The 13,321-nt window shown below is 28.8% G+C and overlaps 2 protein-coding genes and 1 pseudogene across 3 annotated transcripts; 1 reads left to right on the top strand and 2 right to left on the bottom strand.

The window, feature by feature from the left end:
- Nucleotides 1-1,937: 1,937 nt before the first annotated feature.
- On the bottom strand, nt 1,938-6,180 carry LOC130891623 (charged multivesicular body protein 6-A). 2 transcript variants are annotated; one of them, XM_057796468.1, is made up of 2 exons: nt 5,926-6,180; nt 1,938-5,638 (listed from the first exon to the last, which is right to left on the bottom strand). In XM_057796468.1, the coding sequence occupies exon 2, from the start codon at nt 5,628-5,630 to the stop codon at nt 4,992-4,994; it is 639 nt and encodes a 212-aa protein (XP_057652451.1). In that variant the 5' UTR covers nt 5,631-5,638; nt 5,926-6,180; the 3' UTR covers nt 1,938-4,991. The 2 variants fall into 2 exon arrangements, with proteins under 2 accessions (XP_057652451.1, XP_057652459.1); XM_057796476.1 differs by having other exon boundaries at nt 4,917-5,638; nt 5,900-6,108.
- Nucleotides 6,181-7,100: 920 nt separating this feature from the next.
- LOC130897860 (kinesin-like protein KIF24) lies at nt 7,101-12,093 on the top strand. Its single transcript, XM_057806832.1, has 6 exons — nt 7,101-7,260; nt 8,677-8,949; nt 9,176-9,366; nt 10,305-10,502; nt 11,596-11,737; nt 11,849-12,093. Exons 1-6 carry the CDS (start codon nt 7,101-7,103, stop codon nt 12,091-12,093), a joined length of 1,209 nt encoding a protein of 402 aa, XP_057662815.1.
- Nucleotides 11,769-12,645, bottom strand: LOC130897520 (uncharacterized; annotated as a pseudogene).
- Nucleotides 12,646-13,321: the final 676 nt, after the last annotated feature.

Here is a 13,321-nt window from a genome sequence, read left to right as displayed (position 1 = left end):
AAAAATCTTATTTTACCAACATATTTTTGTGTTTTTGGAATTTAACAGTCTGAAGTGATTTAGTAAAAATATCTGCTATATTATTTTCTGGACATTAGTATTTTGTTTTAATTAGACCGTCTCTTACTTTTTTATGAATAAAATTGAATTCATTCTTAAGATTTATTTATTGCAATCTGATTGCCCATTTTCAAACATGCATCTGCATCTTTCATCACTAGTTTTTTCAAATTTAGAACTTCCTTAACTGATTTTCGGCAGTGGCAATAAAATCCGCTTCAGTGCTAAGACAGGTTATTTTCTGGAACACCAAATGACGGGTCCTCCACCATAAAATATGGCGTAGCCTGTTGTGCTTTTCTAGCGTTCTTGTATCCTGCAAAGTAACTGTCAGTGTAAACTTCAGGCTTTGTATTTTCTTCTTTTCATACTTCTTAAAAAGCGTAGTATTCTGAACATCTTTCTTTAATGGATTTTCTAAATTTTGACTACAATAGCAACAGCATATGTCGAATATGTCGTTCGATTTAATAAATACAGTAGACTACACCTTCACGATATGGAAATGACATCAGTTCTTTTATTTGTTTGTTTTTTTTTATTTTATTGAATTTGTAGTTCTGGTCAATTTAATTCCAAAAAACAATCAACATTGTCAAACTTCTTAATAAAATTTTTTTTTTCGAGTTTTCATAACAGATTATCTATTCCTTCTATGTTTTCTCCAAATAATAACTCTTCATCAACTTATATTGCTAGAAATATGGGTCCAGTATTATTTTTAAATATACATTGGTCAACATTTAAGGCATCCATGTCGTTTTCTTTTAAACATTTGGTAAAATGTTCATTCCATTTCAATGGAGTTTGCTTCGAACCGTATAATAATTTTTTAAGCTTACCAATTTTTCCTGACATTTCGAATTTTGTTAAGACAATATGAAAAAGAAATCGAAATATTAGGTATAATATCCCGCAATATAAATAATTCCTCTAAACATGAAAAAGCTTCGCGAAATTTGAATATACCAGCAAAACTCGATTATTTGAATTCTATAATTGACGAATTACCAAAGAATTGGATAACATCAAATTCGCAGGTGGTACTTTATTTAAATTTTTATTTTAAACCTGAGAACTGAATGACGGAAAAAAAATTGAAAAAGCTTTAAATTTGTTGAAAAACAATCTACAAAAAATAGTCCAAAAAGTGAATGCACAAGTTGTCCAAAATCTTAACCAATAAGTACACAATAACGTTAGATTCTATTACCAATAATCAATAAATCATAGATAAGCGAATAATAGATTTTAAATCTTATTCAGATAATCTTACTAAAGATTTTTACAAATGCACTGTATATTCTAGTATTCTTTACCAAATAAGTCTAAATTCCGACACCATCAATGAACTGAATAAACGTTTTAAAGTAAATCTTTTAAGACGATAAAGCTAAGAACACATTTTCAACACCTGTCGTGTTAACACGCATTAACACGTGTTATATAAATATCTATTACGTTATTTTAAATCGATCTATGTATATTATTGTGATGTGTCGTCAGAGAGCGACAACACACTTTAACGTGTGTTTTCAATATCTACATTGGTCAGATTTTCGTCAGAAGTGTTACAAAGTGTTGTAGGTTATATTCACCACTTGTGCCGAGTTTGTTCTGAGCGTGACTGAAAAGTGTTTCCTTAACTATACTCGTTTCCATAATATATCTATAATTATCTTTATGTTAATTGAGGTACAATTTATAGAAGAGGTACGAAAGTATGAGTTTTTGTACAATTTCCGAAATAAGGACTACCGAGACCAACGAAAACGACGTCTATGTTGTAAATTTTTTCATTTTATACAGGGTGTGTATAAAAAGTTTAACTTCATAAATATCAACTTTCTTTATTTTTTAAATGAAACCACCCCGTATTTTGTATTTTATTGCATTCAGAGAAATATTTTGTTTTTTAAGTTCAAGTTTGAGGTTTGAAAATGATTCAATCTTGTTGTGCTATGAGCTGTATGGCTAGAAGGAAGAAATGTGCAGATTTGAAATTTTTCAAGTAAGAATGTTAACATCAGTATTAATTTTTTTCTCCAAATAAAAATTAATATTTTTTAATCATTGCAACCAAAAATTATTATGTACCTTCATTTTATAATACCAAAAAATCCCGACCTTAGGCATAAATGGCTAGTGGCTATAAGAAGAGACAATTTTAAACCAAGTGACTATACAGGAATTTGTGAAAAACACTTTACCAAATAAGACTTTGAAGTTAATGTACACGAGAATAGAATTTTAAAAGGAGGAGCAGTCCCTTTTGTTTTTAATTTCCCAAACATTTACAAAAAAAAGTACAAGAAAGGAGGTCCATGGAAAAGAAAAGATTAAGCAGTGAAGATATTGATGTGAGGAAAAAATAGATTGTACAGTTTGTTAATGTGCTTGAAGTAAAATAATTTTTGTTAATTATTAATCGAATTTTTAGATACTAGTACAGATGCACCAGCTGTGGATACTGAACTAACGGTAGAACTTCATGAACATTACCTGAAGGATTTAAATTTACAAAATACTACAATGACCGTACATTTTGACTCGATCCCTTCAACCTCTAGAGAAAAACCTTTTCTCAGAAGGTTGGCATTTATATTAATATTATTTTGTACTTGGTAATTCGTTATTTCACCAACTAATAAACTAGGAAATTTTATTTTTCGACTTAGATGAAAAAATGAGGAGGAATCGATTTTGGGAGGTAGTCCAAATCTAACAAACTTAGGACATATCAAAATACAATCAGAAAATGAAGGCAGAAGATGAACAATTTCAACTCATTGCTGGAACAATAGTTACAGAAGAAGAACCTTCTGAACAGTTGCTACCGTTAAAGGTGTAGTTTTCTCTTAAATTTATAGCATAGTTTTGTGAGTTGTTTATATGATTTGGGATATTAGAAATTTTTATTGTTGTAAAGCGCCCCTGAAATACATAGATCATCACTATTTTTACAGATTTCCTGGCTTTAATATTACAATACTATAGACTATAAGCTCATTATCACGAAGAAAAATAAGTTTTATAATTGTTGTAACCCACCCTGTATAATGTATATATTAAATATAAAAATATCTTGTCTCTTCACTATATTTTAATTTCTATTGTTATTCATTGTATAATTCAGGGTTTTTACAGTCTACACAAACATATACTATTTTATTACATTTTATGTACTTGTCCTAAACAAATACCAATAATATAATCCCTTATTTTTAAGCAAGATTAGATTTTAAGAAGACATTATCCATCCAAATTTCAAACTGTACAAATGCAATAAATATTATTATTATATTGTATAAGTAAATATTTTTAAATTTATGAATAAACTAGTTGGTATGAGATTTTTTTTATTCTAAAATAAATTTTCAAAAAAAAATGTCATTTTTAATCACATATTTGAACAATTTTGCTGATAAACATATTTATATTCTACAGATTTACGTGGCTTTTTGCCCACTTTAGCTCTATCTCCATCTCGAACCTCTTTCTATTTTTATTTATATATAATTTTCTTAGCAACAGGCGGTTTATTCACAGTAATTCTTCTAAATAATTTCTGTTTATGTATTTCTATTGTTTTTTTTGCTCTAGAACTTTATAGAATTTTATTGAGGTATATAATAAATGATTTGTGTAAACGCAGTTAGTTTAGTTTTAAACAAATAGTTGTAATGGAAAGATCAAGTTGATAAAAGTAATCGCAAAAATTATTCAAGTGAAATTTATAAGTGAACTATTATAAGTTAAGTATATTGTAATCTAATCGATCCATATTTATAGCAAAAAGTTTATTTTTCGAAGTAAATTCCTTGAATACGTTAATAATTTAGGATCGAAATTAGGTTCTGAAATTTGTATAGTGGTTCTAGTTTTATTGTCATATACGAGTAACCTATAGTTCATTTCAGAAAGGTATAGAGTAATAAAATCTCATTAGATATGCAAAGGGACCAAAAGTGACCCAACGAATATTGAAGCCACTTTCATAGTTTGACACGAATTGATGTTTAAATATCTTGAGGACCAAGTTGGTTTCGTATATCATTCTGTTCTTATATTATTGTTAATTTCATATAATGTGACATCAAGACATCCTATGTCACAAAAAAGATCAGTGATAATAAGTTTGGCTGATAGATCTATCCAACTATCAGATCCTGAATTTAGATGCTTAGCTATTCAAAAAGCAAAAACTGCATTGAAAGAAAATAATTATCCGGAAAAAATTATAAATGACATATTCAAGAAAAGGATAAACAGATACTACAATCAATTTAAAAACAAAACTGAAACGAAACATCAAAACATAAAACATTTTTCCTTATCATATTTACAAGGACTTTCCCAACAATTATCGAATTATTTCAATAAATATGATATTAGTATAAGTCATAGAGGACATAATACATTATCCAAATATTTCACTAAACTAAAATCTAGAACATCAAAAAACAAAAGAAGTAATAATATATTTTAAGTGCCTTGTACTAATTGTGAGGCTGTCTACATAGGGCAAGCCTCTCAGTATTTAGAAAATTGACTAAGAGGTCATCAATACGATAAAAAAAAAATAGAACTGCATTAACGAATCATAAAATTTAAAAAAAAAACCAAATGCAATTATAAAGATACTTGAAACGGTATCTAATACATGAAAAGGGGAATTTTTAGAAATGGTTCAAAATTATAAGAACGAAAAAGCTATAAATGAAAAATAGATCTAAATTTACATTTAGATTACTCATTACTTGTAATATATATATATATTACAAATTTTACTAAATACTGACATTTTATTGGCTTCAATGCTTCAATGCTAGAAATGGCAAAACGAAAAGTATTGATATATATTTATAATATATTTTGATATTAAAATAACTTTACATAAAAACATTGATATTTGAAAATTCTGGTACTAGTTACTGGACAAGAACAGCAATTCGTTCTTTCTCTTTGGTCTTTTTTAGCTTTTCTGGTAGTTTATTCTCTTTTTCAAGTATTTCTTCATCTTCATGTGTTTCCATCTGAGGTTGTTCAGAAGGCACTGCAGGCATCTCTTCATTGATTATAGCTGCTAACTCTTCTTCTACAGCAGCTTCATCTTCTTCAGTTAATTGGCCACTAAGTAGTTCATTAATTTCATTTTGTTTGTCAATTCCTTCCTTTGTTTCGTCTAATATACGTTCAATATCCTCAATAATAATAGATTCATTGACTTTCTTGAGAGCATCATTTCCACTTTTTAGACCCTCTATCACCTGAATTTCTACTTGTGAAAATTCTATATCACTAGCTAGTTTTTCAAGATTTTCTAGTTGTCCATCTAACTTGATCAGTAGTTGTTCTTGAAATCTCTTTTTCTTCAATAATAATTTTGCTCTATCTTTCTGACCATGGTTAAGTAGCTTTTTCGCTATTTCTCTATCTGTACTTAATGTAAATTCAATTTTCTTTTGGTACTGTTTTAGTTTATCCCTTTGTTGCTTCAATTGAAGTACAGCTTTATCTTGTTCTGTGACTCTAGTAAGTTTCTTCTTTTTACCAAATATTATACCCATATTTGCACCTACAATTATTTACACACTATTATCAACTGCTGTTCATTTTTACATTTCTTGTAGAATTTATTAAATTTTGGACTAACAGTCCAATAGTCAAAACCTGAATAGAACAATAGTCATAATTACACAAAGTTAATAGAATATACTTCAATTTACATTTCATTGAAATAATTTCAAGCCAATGACAACTTTTCCAGTTTTTCAATAAATGAAATACCTATTCATTGCATAATTTTTTGAAATATTCACAATTTTTTGACTTACACAGTCTATTACAATAATCTACACCAACCTGATTTGTTACTTTAGGAAATGTTAGCAATATTTCCTTATTTTATTCAGTCATTAACGATAATAAAAATGTTTAATACCATAACCTTCAAAGTTCCTGTCACAGACACAAATTAATTTGATTTGGTACAGCATCGATGCATTCCACGAAGCGTACACGGCGCCTGAAATACACTTTTGGGCGTTCCATATATCAACTACGATCGTTATAGTCGCGGCGAGAGCTTCACTTATGACGTCATGACTAACGTTCACGACTTTTGTAAAGAGGTGGGTCGAAGTGAGCGTTGAAAGAATTAGCGAAATTTTCAAAACTCAAGCGACGTAGATTACAACCATGAAAATCTATCTCATTCTTTGATACGGTATGGGATATTATACTATTGTACTTTTGATGCATACATGTGACGCATAACCAAATATTTTACTGTGACGCAGAAGAAATTTGGATTTTATTTTAATGTGAATTTTGAACTAAGTGGAACGGAAAAGATCTTGGTTATGAATGCTTAGTGGAATGCACCCTATACATGGCAAACGCTAAATGACACACATTCCAAGCGAATCAGAAAGCCGCACTAATTGTAGGCAGAGCCCGCCAAATTTAATCACATAAACACAATTTGGTGGCCGTTTAGTGTAATTATAATAAAGTTTAATAATAATAGTGTTATTTGTTTTATTTCAAATATATTTATGCAAGGTGCCGCATAAGAAACAAATTAAAAATATTTTGAGTGATTATTACTCAAAAGTTTGTAAATTAAGAACAAATCTGAACTGTTTTAGCATTTTTCATTGAAATGAATAATTATAAAAATAAATTTATTATCTGTGCTATATAAGGTTAATCAAAGACTGAAAATAAATTGAACATGTAATTAATTCATCTTAAAAATTTACATTTATGTTATTACAATAAAATTTCATATTTTACAATATTTGATTTTCGTTCACACTTTTTCAGGCTTAAGACTGTCAGAAAAGAAGTAAATATTCTTAACTGGCGTATTTTAAAAATTAATTAACACTTCGATGGTTTTATGCAATACTGGCATAACTAACAAAATGCCTTTTTGTGTTTTCTTTTACGTCCTTATGATTATATAGGGAGGCATTGTATAGTGTGGGAGTTAATCAAATTATTATGAATTTATAGAAATACAGCTTTCAAACATGTCTATGCGGGCTCGCACTGCTAGAATAATGACAAATATTGAAATCGATACGAAAACAATAATAGAAGGAACAATTCAAGAAACAAAAAATGATTTTGGAATTTATTACAGCCCAATAAACAATGTAGAAGACGAAATTATTATATTTGGTAAAGAAGGTAAAAAATCTTATCTTTTTTTATTATTTTTTAGCTTTCGCTATGAGACTACGACATATACAACGTATGAAAATTATCACGAGTTACATGAAGAAAATTCTAGAAGGACATTTTTATATAACGCAATTGTATTAAATATCGTAAACACTTCATCAGCATTTATTTTATTATAAATATGAATTATTGTAAACAACTTGGCAATGTTTATAGTTCATTCGCTTGAGAGATTAATTGTAACCATTCAATAATTGTAATTTTGGTATCAAATAAATTTTTTAAAAATAAAATTTGATTACCGAAAATTATAATTGGCGCAGTCAGTAGGATAGTGCGGTCGCGAGTTTTACGCAAAGTGCGATAAAAGTTCGGACTAAGTACTTCAGTACCTCAGCACTAAATCCACGAGCTCTACGAGGGACAGGACTTCAAATAATTGTAAGTGCCATATTCCTATTTTTATTCCTTTTATTATCTATCCTTATCGACGTTAAGGAAGAGATAATTTATTAATTTTTTATCATATGAACGATTTAGATACATTATTAAATACATGTGGTAATTTAAACTTGATAGGTAGTTCAGATTATACAAAAATGGCAAAGCTAGTCCAAAAACCCTTAATTGGGAATTATTTAAACTGAAACTAGAAAATATCAAACCGTATGATGGAAATATAAATACTTTAAATAAATTCATAAACAAATGTGAGAATTTAATAGAGACGTATTCGGTTTAAAATGATCAAGATATTAATAATCATGTCTTGGAATGTATTCAAGAAAAATTAATTGACAAAGCTGAAATGATGGTAGGAAATAGGATCGAATTAAATACGTGGTTTAAACTAAAAGAAGCTTTGTTTCGCAATGTTTCGCAGATAGGCGCGATTTAGACGGCATACTGCAGGAATTAACAAGAACAAGACCGTTTAAAAACGAAAACTTAATAACATTTGGTCACAGGCTACAATTACTAAAAAGTCAAACGATTCAAAGAATTAATAACAATTTAAATTTGGGTGAAATTGACAAAAAATGTCAAATAAACCATTGCGAAAAAACAGCTTTGAACACTGAAACATACTTGAAAAAGCCCAGCTCGTTAGAAGACGCTATGGTTTATGTCGACGAATTTGAGAATTTTGAAAAACTTTACGGCCAATTTTATGAGCCTTGAGTTAGATACAACAATATTCATATTCCCCTTGGAGTTCACCCATATGGATTATAAGCAAAAAATTGGATGCGTCTGGAAAACAAAAATGGAGATTAGTAATTGATTACAGGAAGTTAAATGAAAAAACTATTTCCGATAGATATCCAATTCCGAACATTACCGATATATTAGATAAATTAGGAAGAGCCCAATATTTTACGTTAGATTTAGCGAGTTGTTTTCACCAAATTCAAATGTCAGAAAAATCAATAGAAAAGACAGCTTTCAGCGTAGACAATGGACACTATGAATTTCTTAGAATGCCATTCGGATTAAAGAACTCACCTGCAACATTCCAAAGAATCATGGATGAAATTTTAGAAGAATTACAAAACAAAATTTGTTTAGTATACATGGACAATATTATAATATTTAGTACGAGTCTACAAGAATACATGCAAAATTTACAAGAAGTATTTTACAAATTAAGAGAAGCCCGTCTAAAAATTCAATTAGATAAATGCGAATTTTTATGTAAGGAAGTAGAATTTCTTGGACATGTTGTTACACCAGAAGGCATTAAGCCTAAGCCGAAAAAAATTAAAGCCATAAAAAATTTTCCTAATCTCTTACGCCTCAAGAACATTAAATGATGCAGAAACAAATTATTCGACAATAGAAAAAGAATTATTAGCAATTGTATGGGCATGTAAATACTATCGACCTTATCTATTTTGAAGCAAATTTACTATATATACAGACCATAAACCTTTACAATGGTTAATGTCGATCAAAGAACCAAATTCAAGATTGGTTCGATGGAGACTAAAATTGGAAGAATATGATTACGAAATTAAATTCTTAAGAGGAAAATCTAATTTAGTAGCAGATCCATTATCAAGAATAAAACCAGATTGCGATATAAATACTTTAGAAACACAATCACTAAACGTTAACATTGATGATCTAGATTCAATAATTCAAAGAGAAATTGATAATTTACCAAATGATTTTGAACCAATAAATGATGACTTATTACCCCTGATTTATCATATTTAGATGATGTCGAAGAAACCATACAGAATGAAAATATAACGAATGCAACAAATGACAAAATAAATATTATATCAGACATTCAAATACGACCACCATTATACAGAGATTCCGATTTAGAAACAATACATTCCTCCTTAGAAAACCCAATATTAGAAATACCAATTTCAAATAGATCATTGAACACTTATAAACATCAAATTTTAATAACAAGTGGCGAAGTAAATAATATAAGAACAAAGAGAGAAAAATGTTTTGATAATACTCGTATATATGTAATTTTATCTAAGAGAGATTTAGAAAATAACATAATTCAGTTTGTTAAAGAATATATTGACCCTAAACAACTTTACGCATTATACTTTAGAGAACCCTTAAAACCAGAACGATTTATAGCTACAGTACAAAAATATTTTAAAAATGCAGCATTTAAATTTATTCATTGTATAAATGTCGTCAAAGATATTTTAATCGAAGAAGAACAAAAAGAAAAACTAGAATACTATCACATATAAAAAAAAGGACACAGAGGAACTAACGAATTAAAAAAATCATGAATAACTGAAAAACTGTCAAAATCTTTTGTAAGACCGTGACTGTGAAGGCTTAGTGGAATTCACAAAAAATAGGAAGAAGAAAAATGAAATATTATTAAATCGATTTTTGTTTTGGCAGCTATCATGGTTATGTATGTAGTTCCTTGTAGTTCTTATGAAAATGTGAATTAGAAAATATACTGAAAATCATTTAAGACCCAATAAATAGATAAATTCAAGGATAACAGTGTAATAAAATTTAAAAAATGTGTAGATCATATTTCAGTGACATTTTTTCAGAAATATGGAAAACGGACTGAATATCAACAATCCCAAGAAAACGTAAGGGTAAGGCCGCTTTGTAAAAAAGAACTGTCTGAAGGAAATGAAAATATTGTTTTATGCGATTATAGAGAAAATCTAATTGCATCAAGAAAAAATGGAGAGCATACTAAGACTTTTAAATTTGATCATATATTTGGATTGGATACTACACAAGTAAGTCTCTTTTGTTATTTAATGGTATCATTTAATACAAATATGTAACCAAATAATAATTGATAATTAATACCCATATACAAGTTACAAGTACAAATAATTTAATCTATGTTATTCAAGTCCTTAAAGACTTTATTTGATGACCTTCCATAGCAAAATAAATATAGACAAATAAGGTTAACATTGAATGTGCAATTTCCTTTTATGACAATTGACTATTCATTGTTGTGAGAGATGTATTATCTAGTAATAGTAATGCCACAGTCTTTTTAAAGTAACGATAAGAATTATTGATACCCACATTATTGGAAAATAATAAATCATGAATACTTTTTTTACATTAGAAACATAAGATCATGATAATTAATAAAATTGTATATAAACCAAATAACTATTGATTTATGGATAAAAAACTCAAAGAAAGTTTATTTTAAACAAAAAAATTCTCAGCCTTACTTAATAACAATGCATTCAAGGATATGCTTCATTGTTATATTAAGAAATAATATATTAGGCAGTTTCATCAGTTAAAACTTCTATCAGTTATTCTAATGCTTTTTAAATACATATCAATTAATTATTTTCTTCTGATCCAAGTTTTGTAGCTCTTTTTCACTTTCAAGAAAGATTTTCCCAAAAGTATATTATGCAATTCATTACCACTTACGATGTGAATACCATATCAATAGTATTTCTACAAAAAGAATATGTTTTTCCTTTTATTAAGTTTCATCAGTAGATCAAGTATTTTATGTTTATGGGTAATTTAATTAAGTCAAATTCATCAATTAGGGACAAGTTGCACTATTGATGTTAATTGTGTACAAATATATGTCATCAGAATACAACCATAAAAAATTTTTTTATTATCGCATATTTATATAAATTTTTTATTCATATTTTTTTTTAATTGATAACAAAACAGAATTTTGTCCTTTCATCTCTAATGCACCCTTCTAACATTAAAAAAAAAATAATTTGGTTAAGTACAAATATAAGCCAACTATTCAAAAGTATATGTTCTCTAACAGACTGAAACAGTATGAAAACACAAAAAAACAGAGTTTCTTTTTAATTTAAACTCATTTTTCAGTTGGAATTGTACAAGATGTCAGCATTTCCAATAGTGGATAAAGTGTTAGAAGGTTATAATGGTACTGTTTTTGTTTATGGCCAAACAGGAACAGGCAAAACCTACATTATGTTAGGCAACCATTTGGTTCCAGAACTAAAAGGTATTGTGTCAAATACCTTCTCTCATATTTTTAGTCAGATCGCCAGAGCTAGTGAAGAAAAATCATTTGTTGTAAAAGCCACCTATTTAGAAATTTAAAATGATCTCTTAGCCCAAAAGAGAAAGGATATTGGTGTGTATGTAAAAGATCCTATGGGTTTTACCGTTGACTCTATACAATCTGTCACTGAACTGATTAATCGTGATAATAAAAATAGAATTACTAGTTCTGCTTTGATGAATGATGTTAGCAGCAGATCACATGCAATTTCCACTGTTACTATGGAGTCTAAGAATAGACAGGATAATAAAACTACTGTGGGAAAGTTGAATTTGGTTAATTTGGCAGTAAGTTGAAAACTAATTGTTAAATTATTTCTGCAACTGATGTTTGCCATAATCATATAATTATAATTAAAGAAACATGTAAATACGGAGATTTAGATAATTGCTTGCTTCTCAAGATATCGATATACCTTCCGACTTGAACCTCACCTTCTGCTACTAACGTTTCGTTGTAATTTACATTTTTCTTCGTAGAAATTAGCGAAAAGCTTCGGAATGCTTCGTTTAACGTTATTACCGAAGCCGTTCTCTTCCGTATTTTGATTTGGGTGATGACTATTTCTTGGTATTCTATAACGTTACTTTTTTCCAATCTCGGTCCTACCATACCGACGATAATTCCAGTATCTTCTACTTTGCTTCTGTCTGTTTCGTATTTACCTACGTTATTTCGTTCTCCTCGATTGACGAAATAAGTAAAAGAAGAAATCGATAAAAAAGCTGAAAGTTTTATCTCTTCGTATCCCATGTAATTATCGATAATAATAGGAGGTTTTTCTTTGTATCTACGGATTCCCAGCTACCTTCCCCGGTGGTTCCGTCCAAAAGTTTATATTCATCGTTTCAAAAAAGCCACCTAATCAATTTTGGAAAAATTGTTTTTCTCTACAGTTTCTGTATTGTCTTTATAATAAGAAGATGCAGCAGAGGTTGATTAAACCGAGTTGATATTTTTTTCTAATACTTCTTTCACTACAGATTTGAGATAATTGCATTTATCAGTTGAAAATGCTAGAGGAAATTTAGTACTTTCTGTAATGATATTTTGAACTGTTTGATTTGGTATAACGTTTGTTTTGACTTCATTCAACAACGCTAGTTGGATGGATGAACTTTATTGATTAGTTTCTACGGCGAAAAATCCATGAATAGTTTTCCCATAAATCCGGTCGTTTATAATGACTTGCTTCACAAAACACTTCAAAACGACAAAGTACTACTACTTATTCACTGTTTGATCCTCTGGAACTAATTCATCAACAGTAGTTTAAATATTCACCTAAAAGTTATCCGTTCCATGGAATAATTTCCAAGATAATGCACCTGCTGCTTTAACCGCCATATTGACCGATTTTCCTATAACTGTTTTCATATCCTTTGTACGTAACGTCCAAACGATTCGAAAAGTTTCAAACAATCCCTCGTATTTGTGATTATATTTACCTACCGTGTTAATGGACAACGCTGGCGATGTACGTTACAACACTTACCATTCGCTTTTTCAATACCAAAGAAAAAC

The sequence above is a fragment of the Diorhabda carinulata genome, chromosome 1, assembly GCF_026250575.1.
Source record: "Diorhabda carinulata isolate Delta chromosome 1, icDioCari1.1, whole genome shotgun sequence".
NCBI classification, from domain to species: domain Eukaryota; kingdom Metazoa; phylum Arthropoda; class Insecta; order Coleoptera; family Chrysomelidae; genus Diorhabda; species Diorhabda carinulata.
This window is presented reverse-complemented; position numbering and strand designations above follow the sequence as displayed.

Bases quoted from the DNA above. Each gene is read 5' to 3' on its own strand.
- LOC130891623 (XM_057796468.1), bottom strand. From the start codon at position 5,630: ATGGGTATAATATTTGGTAAAAAGAAGAAACTTACTAGAGTCACAGAA.
- LOC130897860 (XM_057806832.1), top strand. From the start codon at position 7,101: ATGTCTATGCGGGCTCGCACTGCTAGAATAATGACAAATATTGAAATC. The intron at 7,261-8,676 runs GTAAAAAATCTT...TTCAAATGTCAG, and splicing joins TATTATATTTGGTAAAGAAG to AAAAATCAATAGAAAAGACA. The intron at 8,950-9,175 runs GTAAGGAAGTAG...CTATATATACAG, and splicing joins AGATAAATGCGAATTTTTAT to ACCATAAACCTTTACAATGG.